General features: G+C 40.9%; 1 protein-coding gene across 1 annotated transcript in view; it reads left to right on the plus strand.

Annotated features, from left to right (window-relative positions):
* Nucleotides 1-385: 385 nt before the first annotated feature.
* Nucleotides 386-20,095, plus strand: part of RGS7BP (regulator of G protein signaling 7 binding protein) — a 44,031-nt gene continuing 24,321 nt past the window's right edge. Inside the window, exons 1-2 of the mRNA XM_013370532.3 lie at nt 386-1,198; nt 3,935-4,101. Of these exons, the coding sequence (XP_013225986.2) occupies nt 1,040-1,198; nt 3,935-4,101 (326 nt within the window). The 5' untranslated portion in view covers nt 386-1,039. The remainder of the gene's footprint in view (nt 1,199-3,934; nt 4,102-20,095) is intronic.

The following is a 20,095-nucleotide window of genomic DNA, read 5'->3' on the forward strand; positions in this document are numbered from 1 at the left end:
AACTGCACTGTTCTTTTGGAGCATGGAATTAACATTTATTATTTTATCTTTTCAACAATGAACAAATACAATCTACAGTGTGGTTGCACCACACCGTCCGTACATTTTTCTTTGAGCCCCAAAGCAAGATTTTTTTTTTACTGAAAGAAAACAAATTTGAGCAGTGAACCAAGTCGTTGTTAAACTAAAAAACACTTAAGTTCACCTCCTGAAGACTAGTATCAACTCCGGCAAAAGCTGGACCCGCGATGTGCTAACGCCGACGGCAGAACCGCCCCGGCAGCCCGGGCCCGTCTGCCGCCGCGCTTCCGGCCACCCAGAGCTTAAGGCGCCGCACGGCTCCCCCCGGGGCACGCACCGGCAGGGCGCTTCGCCCCGGCGCTGACCCGCCTCCCGCGGCAGCCGGGAGAGGCGTCGGCGCTGGCGGGGCCGGGGAGCGGCGGGGCCTGGGGGCGGCTGCCGCTCGCTCCCCCGCCCTGTGAGGGCGGTGCGCTATTGACGGCGTCAGCCCGCCGGGCCTCGCCAGCCCACCGGCCCCTCCGACCGGCTGCCGGCTCCCGGCGGGTGCTCGGGTGAGCCGCGCCGCGGGAGAGCGCGTAGTGGAGCGGCGGGGCGGGCTCCCCCGCCGGGAGCATCGGGCAGGTGTCGGCGGCCGCTGGATGGGAGCCCTTCTCCGCCGGGCACGGCCGCGCTCGCTCTCCCCGCCGGCTGCGGGAAGGAGGACGGCAGAGCATGCCACCGGCGGGGCGGTTCCGCAGGGACTGACATGCTGCTGAAGGAGTGAAGGCGCCAGCCCCTCCGTCTCTCCGCGCGGTAGCGGAGGCGATGCTGCAGGGCGCTTCCTGGGCTCTCCCGCAGGCTCCCGGCGATCGCCCCCAGCAGCCGCGCTCCCTGCCGTGAGCGGCGCGGTCCCGGCCGGGCCGAGGCGACGAGCGGCGCGGGCCCGCAGCCCTGCTCGGGGCGGCGGCGGCGGGGAAGGCGCTGCCCGCGCCCGCGGGGCCCCGCGCGGCGGGCGTCTCCGCGCGGCGGATGCGTGTGCATGAGCGCTGCACCGAGCGGGCGCAGGAAGCGCCCCCGCTCCGCCGCCTCCATCTTCCAGGGCAGCAAGACCCCGCCGCACGGCCGCGACACTGAACGCCGGGGCAGCAGCTCCGAGAGCGCCTACCAGACCCAGAGAGCCCTGGATGACTGCAAGATGGTGGGTACCACAAGTGTGCTTGCCTCAATTTTTATCCCTTCCGAGTGTTCTCGCCTCTGGCGGCGGCGCTGCCCCTCCCGCCAGCTTGCCTATTCCCATCACGTGCAGTTGCACTATTTTTAAAACTGCGGTCCCCGTCGGGGGTGCTGCCCCGTAGCCCAACTCGTAGAGCGCTTCGAAGGCGGGAGGGGCGGGAAAGCGAGAGCTGTGGGCAGCCGGCCGGGTGCTGCGGGACAGGGCAGGGACCAGAGCCCTGGCCCGGGCACACGCCGCCTTTGCGGTGCTGCCAAGCAGCTGGAGTTGCTTTTTGCTAGAGCCAGCCAAATTTGTCCCTAGACTTGCACTAGCTGAAGCCTAAATAGGTAAATAGTTGCCTCCACTGCATCACTGCACTCTCGGCTTGCTATGTGGTGCTGCAACCACACTCTTCCCCTAAAATCCTACTAAAACAGGACTCAGAATTTGACACTCTGAAATTCCACTCTGATATACATGATACCTGTTTCCAGACTCCCCAGAGTAGCTGGTTGCAAGTGTAAAACCTCAGATCAAACACCCACATCCATGTTAATATTTTTGGACTGTCACATTATGATACGACATGTTTCTCCATTCATATTAAAAATGCTTGGATCCTGACACTTTCCTCCAAACTGGCTCCATGTAGCCCATATCTGGCTCCTTGAGCTACAGTCAGCTTGACACTGGGCCCCAAAATTGCTTCTCTAACCAATGACTGAAATAGAAAACAAATGAAGTTGCTGTGCTACTTTGCTTGAAAAATCTGGATATTGCTAAAGCTGTCCAGTTGCATTAGGAATGTACCTGCTACTTCTGTTCTGCCGTATCCTGGCTTTTTTTTTTTCCCTCTAATACTGCAAAATGTACTGGCAGATATCTACTCTGATACTTCAAAATTGGGAGCAACTCCCAGTCCACCCAGGAACAAAAGCTGCCACAGTAGCTCTATAAATACACCCAACAAGTGGATCCTACTGGGTCCTGCCTTTTTTCTCATTCCCAACAGCATAATGCAGTTAGTTAAACAGAAGTGCCAGCTTTATAGAATTCGCTGATCAGAAATAAAATATGATTTACAGATGGGCTGTCAAGATGCAGTAAGAGTCAGGAGATAAAACCAATGTGGTTTTTTTTCTGTTTCACTGTGTTGATGCTGCAACATCAGTGTGATTTTGTTTTCGTTGGCAATGCTGAGGTGGCTGAATGTGTCCTCTGTTCAGACAAGGGATGTCAGGTGAGAACTGGTAAATGTGTGTGGCACAGCCAGTTACCACTTGCAGGATAAAACGCTTTTTTTCTTAATACAAAATAATTACTCGATGACACAAAGTAGTAGTGTTTGGGTTTTTTTTTTTTCCTCTAATTTGCTTTTATGCCTGGTCTTAAGATACAGAATGAGAGAGTTGAAGCTAGGTTTAGCAAATATTGTGCCTAGAGCTTTGTTTGGTGTGTGCTTTTGATTTTGTTTGGGGCTTGAGAGCAGGATGGTGCAGATGTACTGAAATGCACTGGGATTGTTTTGCTGCTCCAGAAGCAGAGAAACCTATTAGCTACTCTTATAATGAAATTTAAGAAAGTATGGCCTGGAAAACAGGTCCTGATACTACATCTCAGTTATACAGAGTAGTTACAGTGGGATGCATGAAGAGACAGAATGTAATACTGCAGGGAAAAGCAACTTACGTATTTTCTGATTATGAGAATTTGAGAACTTGACTTTAAAATTTGGTAGATCTAATGGAATCCAGGTTTTTAGAAGACTTGGATGTTGGCATATGTTGAACTCCTCGTGGTAGTGGTGACTGCAGAATTATGAGCAGTTGCTTTTGTCTGGTTTTATGTAGTTTGGAAATTGAGGTCAAATTAGCAAAACACGGGTAAATAAATACTCTGTTCTTACTGCTCCATGCCTTCCACCCCCATTCACCATGTGGAGCAAATGGTCTGACATGCTTTCTTTCAGAAGACAGCAAATGCTTCATTTTGTTAAAATATAATCCCACCTATGTGATCAGCAGAGCTAAACAAAAATTATTTTTCCATCACTGTAGAAGTTACCTATTAATCCACTAGCATCCATGTATATGTGCTGGATATTAGGTTTCTGTAACAGTTGTAGTGTTTATTTATTTTGTCTGTTTTCCCCCCTCCACAATGGAAAAAGTGCTTTCTAGAATCCTAACTGGAAAGTGCCTATCTCTTTCGTCTTCTCAGCCAATAATTTCAGATTAATTTTAAGTCTGAAGTCTGGGTTAGAGGCCAATGACAGAACAGAAATAATTACAAAATAAATTAGCAAAATTGCCAGTGTAAAAGCAAATGCTACCTTCCAGTCCCTAAATGTACTGTTAATCAGCAAGCAGGAGGGGCAAGGGTGATAATTTCTGGAGATATGTTTGTCTTTTATGATAGAAAAAAATGACCTCATGCTACTAGTAAAATAGCTGTTTTTTTGTCTGCTTTATATTTACGACTAATAACTCAAACACTTTCAGAGATTAGAAACAGAAACACTACTTTCCTTCAAATGAACAGAAGAGGCAGCTGCCATGGAGGCCCTAATCATTTACTAAATCTTGGGCACTTGATTCTGTATGCCATGAAAGTGGGAGCAGCATGAACAAGCCCTATATTAGACGCGTTTTTTTACAGTCTTGATTGTTTTTATTAGTGTAGTTAAATGTTTCATGTAAGTAAGTCATCTTTGTTTTTCAGCTTGTCCAGGAGTTCAATACCCAAGTGGCTCTGTATCGGGAGCTGGTTATTTCCATTGGGGATGTCTCAGTCACCTGTCCATCTCTGCATGCGGAAATGCACAAAACTCGAACCCGAGGATGTGAGATGGCCTATCAGGCTCATCAAAAACTAGCAGCAATTTCTGGGTAGGCATCTACTTATGTTTAATTGAAGCTGTACTCGTGTGCACGTCTTTGCTAAATACTACGTTAGGGAACTTTCAGCGAAAGCATTGACTTGTGTTTCTGTTTTCAGCATAGAGATGTATGACTGCAAATTCTACAGAATGCTCATATCCTTATGATAGTGCAACTTTGGGTCAAATCCTGGTTGCCTTACCAAGGTGGTATCCTACTGGTTTCACTGGATGCTTCTATGTAAGGTGAACAGGATTTTACTCTGTATCACTAGACAACTTAAAAGGATCTAGGGAGAAACTTTGTGTTTCAGGCATGAAATAGCAATAGCTTTCTGCCCAGTCCTTCATTGGGTATACCTAATTGAACATTTACAGACAGCTGGCTTAGCTCAACTAGAGAATTAACAAAATTAAATGAAAAAAAATAGTTAGGTGAAAATTATGTAAGGGGAGGAATACAAATATTATTGTGAAAACTTGTGTTTACATTTTTTATGGTTTTAAATCCTTCTTTGTGTTGAATGGAATCATAGAATTATTTTGGTTTGAAAAGACCTTAAGATCATAGAGACAAACTGTTAACCTAACACTGAAATGAGGACTGAAGCTATGCAAGCATATAATATTTTCATTTATTCTTTCATATTACATTATATACACTCCTTCCATAGTGACAGAATGGATCATCACATAGTTGAGACTATGCCTCATTACAAGATAAACTAGGGTAAATACGTGTGTCTTACAAAATGGGAATTCATGCTGCTTACACAATGTCTAATTATTTGCGGATTCTTCATATTAAGGTGACTGGGGTGTTTGTATTAACACATATACCTTCTAAGTTGTGTCTGACTGCACTTCATCAGAACTTTGTCCACCTGCCTTGTCCACCATGAACCATTGTGTACCACTGAAAAACAGCTTTCTTTTTTTGCAGTTCTACCTAATGCCCCTTATAGTTCTTTCACCACTCTGATGTTCATGAAAAATCTGTCATAGGTTTAGTGTATAAGAGAAGACCATACTAATAAGCTAAACAGAAGAAAACACTAGTTGGTTATTTTAGTAGAACTGTCAGTGTTTATAGATGTAATTTTATGCAAAGACTCTTGAGTTGTTATTGTAGCTTCTGATTGTTCCTCAGACATGTGCTTTACGTTCCTAAAGTCTATGAGGATTTAAGAAAAAAAACAAAACAAACAACAAAAAAAAGGCACCAAAAAAAACCCCAGCAACAACAACAAACAAACCACAAAACCACAACCAAAAGATACAGTTCTTTTTAACCAGTGTACACTACCTCAACATGGTAGCACTGAAAATGTGGAAGCAAACAGTAGTAAAACTGATCTTGTGCACCTTTAGGCTCGAAAGAGAGACCAACATAAACTAAAATAATACTTCTGAACAGCAGAACCTAACTCAGATTTTTTTAATCTTAGTTTTCCCCCATAAAGAAAACCATCAATATGTGCTAATTTAGAAGTATAGAGTTTTTTAAGTAATCACTTCACAACTGGGAGTCTGTCATATACACAAAAATGTCCTGAAGGTTGTGCAGTTGCTGCGAGATTGACATTTAACTAATCTAAAACTGTTTTAAATAACTCTGATAATAATGTGATACCCATAACAACTGGTAGGTGTTAGAAACCCTCTGGAAGTTACTTGTTTGGTTTGACAGATACTTTACAAGATGTGCTTCACATCCCCACTGCTCTACAGCTGAGGAAAGCTGTACGAGCCAACTTAACTGGTTTGGTGTATCTGTGAGAAAAGATGGGAGATGAAGATTCAGTGTAGAAGAGAAATAGAAGGACAGGAGTAATAAATAGTCTTAGAGGTTTAGTCATTATTTCAAGAGGAAGAACTGTGTTGTACATACAGCATAAGATCTGGAATGGGAACAAAATTTGGTAAGAAGAAAAATCATCAGGGAGAAAAACACATGGGGACGGGAATGTATTAAATCATCCTCAGTATCGAGTGATCAGGATTGCAGTGCATTGCTCAGGAATCACCGGTAGTCAGCAGGTGGGACAAAGGCTCATTTAGCTCACTGCTTTAGTTCATAGTGCACAGCACTGGACTGTGTGAACTTCTGGGTAACACAACAAATTCTGTCTTCCAGAGCTTGTTAAAGAAAGACGATTGCTTTCCCACCTAGAAATAATGACAGCAATTAGCTAATTTTGTTACTAGACTATGAAATTTCATTATATATATCAGCTTTCTGTTAGTTAAGGTCATCAGTAACATTCAGTTAGTCTCAAAGTGACATGCGCTGTTGCAGGGCACTGAGTTTCTTTAAAGAAACTGGCATCACTGTCTAGGACAACATTTAAGTTCATTAATCTTGTTTGTACTGATGTCTTCTTTGGAATATTAGCAGACAGCTTCATTTTATGGTTCCTGTTTGAATACATCAGGATTTGAGACTCTTAAACACACTCCTGATTCAGGCAGATAGAAGGAGCACCTGTTTCCCTACTTAACTCACGTGTTCTGCAAGACTAGGGCGAGTAAAAAAAGGTACAGAGACTTGGAAGGAAGTAAACAGGAACAGAACCACTAGTGGTGAGAAAAACAGCTCTGAAAGAAAATTTTGTAATTGTGGGAATGGAGAGAAATGAGGTGGAGGTAATGCCTAAGGAATTAAACAGGATAGAAGTCATGAGGAGGAAAAGAGCTTTGATGATGGGCATATCAGTTCTGGACATCAGAGTAGGACAGTGGTATACTATGGACAAGAGAAGACTGCAGTTGTAGCTGTAGGAAAAGTGTACAATGATAATGCCATCAAAAGGATGTACAGCTAGGGAGATCAAGGAAGTGAAAGCCACACTTAAAAGAGAGAAAATAAAACAAAGGAGATTATGACAAAGATAAGGAAGTAGCAAGGAAACATAACCCTTGTGAATTACGTTTACATTCTACGTGGTTTTAAATCCTTCTTTGTGTTGAATAGAATCATAGAATCATGAAGTTTGGAGTTTCCACTGCATTATGAAGTTCGCACTGCATTAGACTGCATCACCTCATGGAGCTCAAATCTGACAGCTGCCAGTAGCAGAGATTTCATAAAAAAGCCTGTAAAAAACAGGCTGTGTGTAAAACGATGCTTTCCATAGTATACTTGCCACCACCCAGCAATCTGTACTTCAGAGATTATCTGAGCCAAAGGCTGCATCTGAACAATTTGTGTCTGACAAATACGAGTTCTCACAGAAGATTTCAGGATTTGTCTAAGTATCAAGGTCTTTTACTCAGAAAACACTAAGGTTAATAACGACACCTTTACACTGTGGTGTGTTTAAAAATGTTACAAACCGATTTACTAAAAAAAACAAACAAACCAACCAACCAGCCAGCCAAAAAAAACCCCACAAAAACCCCTCACCAAGTGATTATTGAGAAATTAAACTTCGGATTCAATCTCCAACTTAATAGGTCCTCATAACTATTACATGCTCTTAACTTGCTCTATTATGTATTTTTCTTGTAGAAATAGGTGGATTTTTATCAAAGGACAGATGCAGTTTACCAACACTATCATGGCCTTCAGAGAATAAAGATTAGAAATAAAAGTAATTTAAATTGAAATATCCTAGTTCTAGTTGATGATCTTTTAGGAATGCAAGTGAAAGTAAACTCTTCTTTCAGTGTTGGTTTTCTCAGGACCTCAGGTCAGTTCCTGTTCATGACACTCTTACTAAAAATTCTTAGTGATTTTTAATGAACTGTATTCTAAAGAAAGTGAGTAAGGTTTGGTCTTTTCACTACATTTTCTGCTCTATTAATTTATCAGAAGTTAAATATCTCGAAGTAATTACATGATGCACCCTTGCAGCGTCAGATGTCATGATCAAAACTGGAGAAACTAAAGCAGCAAGAAAATGAGTCAGCATGATTTTTTTCCTGAAGGAAAATAAAAGGAAAATACTTGTAATAATTGGAAGATGGGGGGAAAAAAGTGAAAAATTTGTATTTTGGAAGGGGGTCTGCTTTATGGGATGGTAAAGACTGGTGTCATTTTAGAAGTCATCAAATAAAGAGTCAGCCTTATAGGTGAAGTTCACTAAGTCTGGGATTTAAATGGAAAGATACCTCAGAACTGTATTTTAAGATACAGGTCTGCACAACTGGGTACACACTTTTGTAAATGTCCCTTTCATATTCTCAAGCACTTGATACGCTTACATAACACAAGTACTTCTGTGTGCACTTGGCACACTGAAACCAGAACTGGCAGTATCTCTGTGACAGTCTGATATATATGTTGACGGTGTCTTTTTTTTTCATTAAATGAAACTGTGAGGGGAACTCAGGGGTGCATGGCAGTGTACGTCTCTGTGAACATAGCTTTGAACATGGTTGTCCTCTCTTGTTCAGACTGGTGTTGCAAAGTCCTGACTCTAAGGAGGAATAAACCCATACACCAGGACAGGCTGGGGGACAAACACCTGGAAAGCAGCTTTGCAGAAAAGGACCTGGGGGGTTCTGGTGAACACCAAGTCGAACATGAGCCAGCACTGTGCCCTTGTGGAAAAGGGGGCAAACAGCCTACTACGCTGCATTAGAAAGTGTTGTCAACAGGTTGAGGGAGTTGATCCTTCCGTCTACTCAGCACTGTTGAAGCTGTATCTGGAATGCTGGCTCCAGTTCCGAGCTCCCTCATAGAAAAGAGAATGGCAAATACTGGGGCAGGTCTGGTCAATGGCCACAAAGATGATGGGAAGCATGCAACATCTGATACACAAGGAGAGGCTGGCAGACCTGGGATTGTTTAGCTCGGAGAAGGCTTGGAAGGGGATCCTATCAATGTGTGTAACAAGTATCTGATGGGATAGCGTAGAGAAGACTTGGTGATATCCAGGGCAGCAGGCACTAGGCACAAACTGAAATACAGAAAATTGGATTTAAACATTTTTAAAACCCCTTTTTTACTGCGAGGTTGTTAGAATATTGGAACAGGTGCCCCAAGAGTTTGTGGAGTCTCCATCCTTGGAGACACTCAGAACTCAGCTGGACATGGTCTTTAGTAACCAGCTGTAGCTGACACTGCTTTGAGCAGGAGGGTTGGACTAGATTAGTTCTAGGTGTCCCTTCCAGCCTGTGACAAAAGTCACTGTAAATCTTTTCACTGGGAAGATTCCAGGATAAAGTTTCCTTACTTGGCATTGAGGTGCATCTTTTATAAAAGTTGTTAATGTAGCTTCCCCTGAGTTCAAGAAAAGCTAGAGAAGCAGAACTAAAAATCACGCCCTGGTTGCATTCCTGTAGTTATTGCAGTGGACAAAAATGTTACTCTAGTGTTGCTTTAAGTATATAGTTTTAGGTAATTTCTGCTTTTGTTTTCCTTTACAATCTATATTAGATTTCTGACATTCTCCATAAGCAATAGAGAGTAGTTTCTCAGACCAAATTAATATTAGATTGGTTCCTAAGGTTTTGTTAAAACATTCTATTGGCACACAATTGTAGCCAAATTTTTATTGAAATGTCTGGGTTTTCCTCAAATTATGACACTTTAAAATTATTATCTGCTTTCTAAAGCACACAGGCAAATTAGACTACTCCAAAATATCTTACAAATTAAAAGGAGACATCAGGCTTATAACTTGATGACGGCTGCATTAAGACAGACATAATAGAAACCATTTTAAGTGTTTAACTCAGATATTCAATAAAGCAGTGCTGGCAGGTGTTATAGCTGAGAGAAACAACACGCAGCAACACTTAGCTCAACAAGCAAGAATTTTTATAATCGTGATGCCAGCAGATAGAGCAACACACTAGCCTCTGCCCAGGCTACATACCAGCCAAGGAGCCTGTAGGGGGATGCCTGCCCTCCCTAGATGTCCTGGCAATCACTGCCGTTGTAGTCCTCTAACTGTATGTGTCAGAGATGCGGAGAGTGGGATTCATGTCGATCCCAGGAGTTCTGAATTACAGGCATTGCCCCTGTATCCTACTTCAGTTAGCATTGTTTCAACAACCAGATGAAAGTTAAGAATAAGGTAAGTGCTTCATAGAGCTTGCACCGTGATAACCAGAATGTGGCCTGTTGAGAGTATAGTTAAATATTAAAAATAATGTGATGATATCTAAGAAAGCAAAGGAAGCAGTTAATATTCATTGCAAGAATCAATAGTAACACATAATAATACCAACAGTATAGTGCCCCCTGAATGCATAAGGGGATTTTTTGCCAGAATATTAAAGATATTTAAAACGGTAAGACCATAAAATCTGGTCTTAAAAATGCTATTAAGTAAGTACAAAATGTTGATATTCTTCAATTCTGAAAACTGTTGGAAATATAAAATTTCCCATTTGTACTTACAGGCATATACTAAAATAATCTCATCAAGTTGTTCCAATCTGGCAAGGCAGATTCCATAATTCTTATAATCATTCAGCAGCACCTTACTCAGCAAGTTGTCCTGATGACTTAAGTGGGGCTGTCCAAAATGATAAAAGTCAGGGATACGTTTGTCTTCCTTTGAAGAAGAGCTTTCAGGTTTGGGAGCAAGTTCCTTCCTGAGCATTCTTGCCATACAAAGTCTCGTTTTCACTCAGCCTTTACATTCAGCTTCTGTAAACAGTAAATGCAACTTTCTTAAATGGTTTCAATTTTCTTGAGATTTTAAGCATATCAGATTCTAAGGGCAAATTCTGACTGTGTTTGTTCCACTTCATTTGGAACATGTTCAGTGATTTGTCAGTTGTGAAGTGGCTCCAGACTTGCTACAGTGTGTCAGAGACTGCACCTGTTCCAGTGACTCAAATCCCATTTTGACTAAATGGAGTTGGTCTACATGGGAATGTTTTGGAAAGCAAGCTCAGAAATGGATATTTTGCAAACATGATCTTTATGGACAAACTAGCGCATGATAGTACAGTAAATATACCCTATCTTACTCCTTTCTGAAGGGGATAAGACGCATATATATTGTTCTTACTAGCTTCCTTTGCAAAAATTTCTCTTAATTGTGCAAGCCATGTGCATATAAAATGATCAAAGTGACACTGAAAAGCTAAGACCATTTTCTAGGGAACCGAATTAAGGTGGGTTCTGTTGTTGAGAGTATAACCTGTTTACTCAATTTAAGTTGCAAGTTGAAAAATCATTTAAGTCAGATACCTCAGGTTCTAATAGGCGAATTCAGAAAGCAGATAGTGGAGGAGAAAACAAGGTTACTTACTAAAGCTAGAGATCTCAAAATAGCTAACCTCTACAGACTCACTTTTCCTTTGTACCTTTGTCTTTGGAACTGTGCTCTAATAGGCATTTGGGATTTGAAGACACAAGGTATTAATATCTCCCTTTATAGATCTATCTTTCATAACTGGAGGCCAGATTTAGTAAAGGGCAAACATACCTGTAACTGAATTTAGCATTTTCTTCTCTGTGTCCAAAACAGCAATTCTGAAAAACCTGAAGGTTCTACATCTACAGTGACACGATGTAACTTAGTTTTGACAAAGTGGAAGAGATTATCACCTTGCTTAATGGTTAAATCTCATCAGCAGGCCGAAGTGAGGCATTCTTGCTTGTCCATATTCTGGTGAGCTTGATCCCATATGTGCTGTCAGAATACCCTCAGAGCCTAACACACACTGACAATTTTGAATTCCTCACAAAACACAGTGGCACTTGCCTTCTTTCTTTTAAACACAAGCTGAAGGTGGATCAGCTTAATGTCTAGACCACTTGCACCTACCTCCCAGAAAAATGCTCTGACTACAGTCAGGGTAAAGCAACAGCTAAGAGTAGGACAGACATCATCTTAGTCAGTTATTTGCCCCTTTCTTCCATCTCAAACTCAACTAGCACATTTACAGCACCTCCCAGTGCAGCACTGCTGGGGCACTCAAGGACTGCACATGCTGGGTAAGACAGGTAAGCCTGTCTCGTATGTGAAAGGTCCTCTAACGGAAGAGATGCTGAGTCCCAGCCCAGGAGCCAGGGACTCTCTCTGTGCTCAAGGATCCCCACAAATAGCCATATTCTCCCTGGCAGGCATAGAGCAACACAGCTTTTCCTCTGTGATGTGACCTGAAGCTGTGAGGTAACTGCGGGGAAGGCGGGGGCGTGTTGCCATTGTGCATGCCGTTGTGTATTGTGCACAAGGGAGCAAGATGGTTCAGAGGTCTGCTCTGCACTTGGGTTTCAAGCAGTGCCACTGCAGGTAAACACAGAATACTGCCAAGGAGATTCCTTGGTGGTAAGGAGAATTTGCATTCCAGTCCTTGCTCCCAAGACTTTTTCTGTGCTTTAAGCAGATAAAACCTGTGAAGATGCCGGGGAACAGAGGTTCGGAACTCACATAAATACTGACTGAGTACTCTTCAGTGTTCTGCATCTTCAGCCTTGTGAACATAAATTCATCTACACAGCACCTTGGTCTAGAGCTGGAGTAGGCTGCAGCTTTAGGGTGGTTAGGCTTCCATTTTGACATGCCTTCTGCATTCAGCACTCCATTCTGGACCCACAACTCCAGCCTGGAAGAGGATACCAAAAAATAAGGCGTTGCTGTATTTTAAGTCCTTCATTGGAATGCTCTTCTCTGCTGTGCACAAGCAGCATTCCACTACGGTTAGATTCCAGAGGATTTGTTTTTCTAAGTATAATTTGGAAATAATGGGGTATTCTAGCTGTAGGTAAGCCTATTTATCTGTAGCAATTGGTGAAATAACTACTCGGTTTTACACTTCTGTTTAGAGCTATACAGAGCTTTTACATCAGAAACTAAAGTGAAGGAAAACAACATACAGAGCCAGAGAGATTTGAGGACTGAATGGCGTTGGCAGGTTCCCTTTAGAAATGTTGCAGCATCAGAGCTGATCTTGTTCAGACAATTCAGTGTTTCTGCAAGCATTTTCTAACTTCTTGCCCTTCTCTTGCCCCACTTTGTCCTTCCTTCAGAATTCCTGCTCTCACTGTTAGATATAAAAGGCTTTTTAGACTTCATCTATGAAAGCAGGTTTCTTAGGCAGTATTCAGCCAGAGGATCCATCCAGCTGTTAGGTACATCTGTAGAAGCAGAAACTGGGGAGTTTGAAATACCAACAAAACTTCAGTGTTGACTTTTTTTGCAGTTGCTGTTATCTTCACTCCAAATTTTCCCATACCCTTTTTTCCCTCGTTACCCTTTTCTTCAGTGTTTCTGTTTCTTGCCTTTTTTTTCCATGTAGCCCATCTCCAAACAGTAATTAAATTAAAATCAAATTTGCTGTTGTTAGCTGTTTGGGAACTCTTCAGGGCAGAGACCTGAACGTGCTTATAACAAACCCACTGGAGTCCTTTGACCTTTAGATCTGTGGCATTACTGTAACAAACATTGTTAACAAGAATAATATATTTTTAATATTTATTTTTTTATGTTTTGGGAGAAGTCTTGATAATCTTATATTCAACTTCTGAATGATGTTTTAGGTGAATCACTTCTTATATAGGAGTACCTGTACTTATTATCTCTGAAAAATACTGTGTATATTATTTAATGCTTTTACATCGTATTTCAGTCTTTCAAGGGAAGGCATAATATTAAAATATTCTATTTTATTATTCCTATGGTGTTTCCTAAATAAAGCATGTAAAGATTACGTTATTGTCATATGCTTTGCCTATTTTTATTATCGAAAATTGATTTTAAATGTCAAGTTGCTGGAATTCTAGGCCCTAACACATAACACCATATTGCAACTCCTGTATGTATCTTAGCATGTCGCAGGTGGAATCGGTCAGTAAGCTCTTCTTGAACTTTTGTCTGGAAATCTTGTATCTGTAAATAGTGCTTTAAGAAGGGATTTAGAACTAAAGTTTAAAAGGTATTTAAGACTTACAAGTGCAGCTGATTATGAATCTTTCATGTTGTGCTAATGACCCTATGCCAACAAAAATATGGGGTACCATAGAAGCCTACATGGGTTCAAAATTAATGCTGGACTAATCCAAAATCATTTTTTCATTTCAGTACTTCGGAGAGAAAATTTCTTTCTTGGCAACATTTTGCAAAAAACACATTTGTTGAAAATAAAAAAAAATATATATCAAAGCTTCATGCCTAGTTTCACAGATGTGTTTAAAAGTTGCAGTTGCACTGACTTATAACCAAGACAGTCAAAAATAATGTCTCTATGCCCTGTTTACGCCCACTACTTTGAGATCTATCTCACTAGCATATTTTAGTAGTTTTCGTCTCTAGATTTGTACTGAAACACAGCTGAGGCCAAAGCTGAAAATTTAGCAATGTATTTTAAGTGTTTCTTTCCTGATAATCTCCTTAAATACCATTTGATTAAGAAATCCCACATGGCTGCAATTTTTCATGTTAGACACTCAGCTTGCCTTGGTTCTGTATAGCTTTGGTTCTGTTGCTTTCAGAAAACTACTTCTGATTCTCACTAAGTCTTATAAATTCAGACTATTTTAGCAATATGTTCATGTATCTTAACAGAAGTGAGAACATGAGATAATGAAGTTGTGCTCTAGAAAAATATTTCAACATGGGCTCTTAGAATTCCACGTATACTGGGTGTTAGCTTCCAAATTCTTAACTCTTTTTTAAGTTTTGGACTGAAATTTTCCTGTTAGCAGAAATATTTTTACTAGTTCTCAGTAGTTCTCAGCATTCTGAAACTCTTTTTTCTAGTTACAAGAAACAACTTTGATTCCGTGCCCCTCACTGAAATCAGCTGTTGCAGGACCATGCAATTAAGTGCACATCCTTCTCACAACCGTGTTCTGTCAAGCGCCTTCAAGTGCTAGACTTCCCTCAGTCATCTCAGTAAAGAATTTGTATTTATCGTCAACTTTAGTGCATGGAGGTGTGCTCTGTTAAGATGTCAAGTACCAAACAATAAAGGATGCCCTCAACAGCATCATCAGTAACTTGCAAAATCAATCTCCAACCAAAGGAGATCTCAGATCTGTCAGGCTTACACAAGGAAAATCCTAACCAAATCTAAATTTATTATAAGGTGTGTGATATCTATTCTGATTTTTCTAATTGCTTAATAGTTCTGTTTCATAACAATTAAATATTTGAAACCATTATGTGGGCATTAAGGTCTTACATGGACAGGGCGTTAAATTAAGCAGTATTATCAATTAAATGATGTTTAAAGTCATGCTTTAAAATTAACATATACTGAAGTGCCAGCTGTTATTAGATACTGTTTCCTCTTTGGTGGATCTACATTTAGATTTTCTACATAATTTTTAACTATAAGAGAAATAATATACTCAGTTATTGGTATATGAACAGTTATTCACTGTAGCTCTTCAATTTCTCTTTATGTTTCGTTTTTTACCTTGCTGTTCTTATATTTCATATGAATACTTTCTGTATGAACATTCCGTGCCAGCACATTTGGCATAAGAATTCAAATACTGTCGTATTATATTAAATTATGTGCTCAAAGTTGTTGAAGAAACTGCCTTCCCATTGCAGAAGAACACAAGTGTGCATTTATTGGATGAGCAAGGGAAAGTTGACGCTTCATATCTCTCTCTATCATGGCAAGAAAGATCATTGCAAATGTGCTGTTGGTAAGCTTGTCAGCATGGCAAATGGTTGAATGGCAAAATATTTAGAAGTGCATTGTTTATATGGCAGCCTCCAATTATTTCCATAAGTTCTGGAGCTGTTATTTTGGAGCAGAGTTATCCGCTCGTATACATTTACACCCATTTCCAAAACACCCCAATGCTAACAAAACAGAGCTTAGTACTTTGGGATAGTGTGACAAGTGCAACCATAGGCCTGGCCATAGGCTGAGCAGCGTGAGGCTGTGTGCTGAGGAAGCAGCCCCTTCGTGCCCGCTGAGGAACACCAGGGCCCCAAGGCTGTGGACATCCAGAGTCTGGGCGGACCTACCCAAAGCAGTGTATGTACAGTCTTGCTATTGATTTCACATAATTCAAGCTGTGAAAATGAGTAGGGTGTCTGTGCAGCTGCTAATATAGGATACCTGATGCCTGGGAGGCATCCTTGCCTCCCAGTCAGATATAAGCATTTCAAAGATGAAAAAAAGTAAGACCAGTTCACAGAGTCAAGTGGAGAGTAGAGCAGGATACAAAACTCTGAAGTGAAAAAAATGCTAAGTTCTTTATGCTAAACCACTGCTTCCTGAACACATTTTATCACCAGATGGTTTTAAAAATGTCTTTCTCCATATATGAATTCAAACACTCCAGGAAGCTAATCTATTTCTTTCTCCTTTTTTTTTTTTTTTTTTTGACACATTCAGGTCTTCTTGCAGTCTCTCAGCTGTGATTTTTAACTACTGATACAGGTTTGATCTGTGAAATATCGGGTGGGGCTGTGCAAGATACTTCTGCTGACACTACATTACTATTTCTTTTTCACTTGGAAGATTTTATATAGAGATACTTGTTTTCAAAAACATAAATAAACCAGGGCCTAAGAATGTCCTGTTTGAAGTACTCCTAGAAGCATTTGATAAATCCACAATACTACCCTATTCTGGGCAACCTAGTAATGATCTACTTGATGAACTGTTTTCCTTCCAGTTTAGAATTGTAGCAGTCACATTGTTTTACTAAAAGAAAAAAATGTATGAGAATGTATGGATCTTTTCAGTAAATTTTAAAGCAATCCATCTCTTACCCAAATCCCAGTAAAGCTTTCAGAACATTTTCCCTTTAGTTTCAATAGTCCTTAGACCAAAGTGTTTTGTCATATTTCTGAGGAAATGCAAATATATTGTTCCTTACCCGTTCTCCTTTTACCATCTCTCCACATCTGCTCTGTTTTTCTCATTTTGAAATATGGAAAACCAGAAATCTAAGTTACAAACAACTAACAGGTATCGCACAAGTACTTTATAGAATGCCCCTTGTGAAAAAAAAAAAAAAAAATTGAAATTTATATTCAAAGTGGGTAGTAGAGACAGAAAAAATTGCGAAAGAGAAGTGTCATAAATCAAAGTAGTCATCTGGTTTAGTGTCCTGTGGATGGTCAACAGCAGATGGCATCACTTGCCTGCAGCAGCATTCTTTGAAATCCCGTATGTTAGTAGTTTGTTATGACCTAGATCCTACAACACCAAATACTCAAAGCATTGCAGTCATTTTCAAGCCTTTCTGGGAAGTCTGACCTTATTTGTCCGCACATATCAGAACAAATTTCATAGATCATGCCAGATGAGACACTTGTTTTGATAGTTTTCAGACATTCTCTTTCCAACCAAAGGAACTACACAGGAATGTAGGTATGAATTCTTACTATTTAAGTTTCGTGGGCTTTTGAAAGAGTTTATAAACTGTTTTTTAATGAGTAGTAAGTGATTCCAGGACATTTTAAAGAATTCAGGAGCCTAAGTAAAATCAAAGGGCAAATCCGTAGACAGGCATGAATTTCAACTGCATTCAAATTATAAAAGGTGATATGGAGCTATACTGGTTTTGAGCCTGTTGGGTGGCACAGACCTGTCTGTGTTCTCGCTACTGGTTAATCGAGAAATTCATTTGAGAACAACTTGTGTATGCTGACAAGGCAAGACGCCAATAAAGAATTCCTTGGGGAAAATTAAAAATTGTTGCATATTCAACTAATCTGCCACCTTCTTGATGAACACAGATCTTCTCTGTAAGGTCTGTGTCATGGTTTGGGTTTACCTATTATTTAGTAGTGTCTGTCATGTAATTTGAGGTAGTGAGGTTGTGAAATCTTTTGTCCAGCTGAGGCTACCGCTAAGCAAGGCTGATTTGAGAGCTCACCCAAGGACTTCTTTCGTCTAACCAGACACCACCTTTTCTCAAGAAGGAGCCTGATAATGTGCAGAGAGAAGGGTTGTGTTTAGTTCGTCTTTGGCTCATCAGACTTGTTTTGGATTTCCCAAAGGTAAAGAGACAGCCAGCTCAAGGAAGAAATTATGGAAAGTGGGCTTAGATTTAGTTTTCACAATGGTTTTGGTGGTCAAGCCCTGCATGGATTTTTTTAAAAATCTTGTAGTAACTCAAAAGCATAATTAAAGACTTGTGCAATTTCACTTGGAATTCCAAGTGTTTAGAAATACCCTGTTGGGTTTAGCCTTGACCAACAGCCAAACTGTCACCCAACTGCTTGCTCGCTCATGCCACAGCAGGACATGGGGAGAAAACAGGAAGAACAGGAGTGGGAAATCTGGGGAGGGGTTGGATAAAGAAATAGAAATAATTACTAGTTTCCATAATGGGGAACAAAAAGACATGTAGTAAAACAACAGCTTCTCCCCTCCACCCCCTCACCTTTCCCATGCTCAATTTCATCCCAGACTCCTCCACCTACCCCTCACCCCAGAGCTGTGCAGGAAGAATGGGGAATGGGGGCGTCACAGTCCGCAACAGTTCTGCTTTGCCTCGGCTTCCTCCTCACGCTTTTCTTCTGCTCTAGCTTGGGCTCATCCGTGGGCTGCAATCCTGTCAGGAAAATCTGCACCAATGTAAGTTCTCCACAGTTGGCAGTTCCTTCAGGAATCTCCATCTGCTCTGGTGTGTTCCTCTCTGCAGGCTGCAGGGAAGATCTGCTCTGCCCTGGACAACCTCCTCCTCCTTTCTCTGACCTTGATGTTCCCTCTCTTGTTTCTCACTCTTTGTTCCCTCTTCCTCTCTCTCTGTGTTTTTTCTGCTCTTTTTTTTGCAGTAAGTCTTCAAAGAGGTGCCATACACTTGGCTGATGGGCTCAGTTGTGTCCTGCCTTGGCTCTGCTGTGAGGAACTGTCTGGAGCCGGCCATGTCAGGCACAGCGCAGCCCCTTGCCTCCTCCCACAGCAGGCACCTTGCAGCCGCCACTGCTACCAAAACCTTGCCGCCTACACCCAATACACCTAGTCTTCCCTAAAGTGGAGCGAGTTTGAATAAAATGTCTTTCATTAATGCTGTTTGACTCAAGTCCAAGAAGTTTTACAAAGTGATTTCATTCTTAGTGCAATAGTTTGGATAGGCCTCTGGTAGTTTACTTGCTGTCCACACTTCAGTTGATTCAGCTGGTAAAACGCACTTCTGAGAGAACAAATCCAGAAAATTCCAATCTGTGATTCTGATAGTTTAAAAAAAAAAGTATTCTGACTAGCACTCGCAAATACTGGATACGCTGCTGAGTACATGCACAGCTCTTAAGTACGGTGTGTGATACTTGTCCTGATGACATGAAGTCAGGAGTGTGGAAGAATCATAGTATTAATTAATTAATAATTAATTAGTCCATTTTAAAAGTTACTGCATCTGTAGTAATTATATAGTAAGTTTCCAAAAGAATGGTAGAACTTCAACATAAAAAAATTCAAGACTCCAATAATCTAAGTGATGCTGTATTTTTTCCTTTGGGGTTATTTCTGAAAGAGGGGAGCATACCAGAATAAGGAAACAACAACATATTCAAAATTATTGTGATTTACAGACCATAGATGGATGGCCCTTAGTTTATCAGATAACTTCAATGGAAGGCAGTGAGATTTTCTTGAAAGGATAAGAAAAGTGTATTTCCTGCTGTTGTAGGTAAATTGTTCTAGCATGGAAATACCTAAACTGCCATCAACTTGGGAGTTAGAAATGTCTCTACAATATAAATCACTGCTTTCTATTTTTATTCTACTTGTGTTACCATATACCCAGATTTACTCCATCAGCCTTACCAGAGTAATAGGAGATTTATATTGGTCTAACTAAATAAAATTTGTCTTCTGTTATTGGAGAGCTCTGGTGTAACTGCTTCAAAACAGCAATCTGATTTAATAACAACATTGTAACCATTTACGAGAAAGAACTAGCCCTGGTTTTCCTCTAGCTGGACTGGGATGTTCTGTAGCAGTTGTATCACAGTATTACAGCACAATAGTAGAGAACAAATAACACACGATAATGAAATTGACAGCAGTTTGTGTGATAATCTTTTAGCTGCTATGTATTTTCTAAGCTGCAGTGTTTCTGATACTAAAGTGAAAGACAACCTACAGGGTAATATTTGTGGGCAGTGATTTTCCAC

This window comes from Columba livia, chromosome Z, assembly GCF_036013475.1.
Source record: "Columba livia isolate bColLiv1 breed racing homer chromosome Z, bColLiv1.pat.W.v2, whole genome shotgun sequence".
NCBI classification, from domain to species: Eukaryota; Metazoa; Chordata; class Aves; order Columbiformes; family Columbidae; genus Columba; species Columba livia.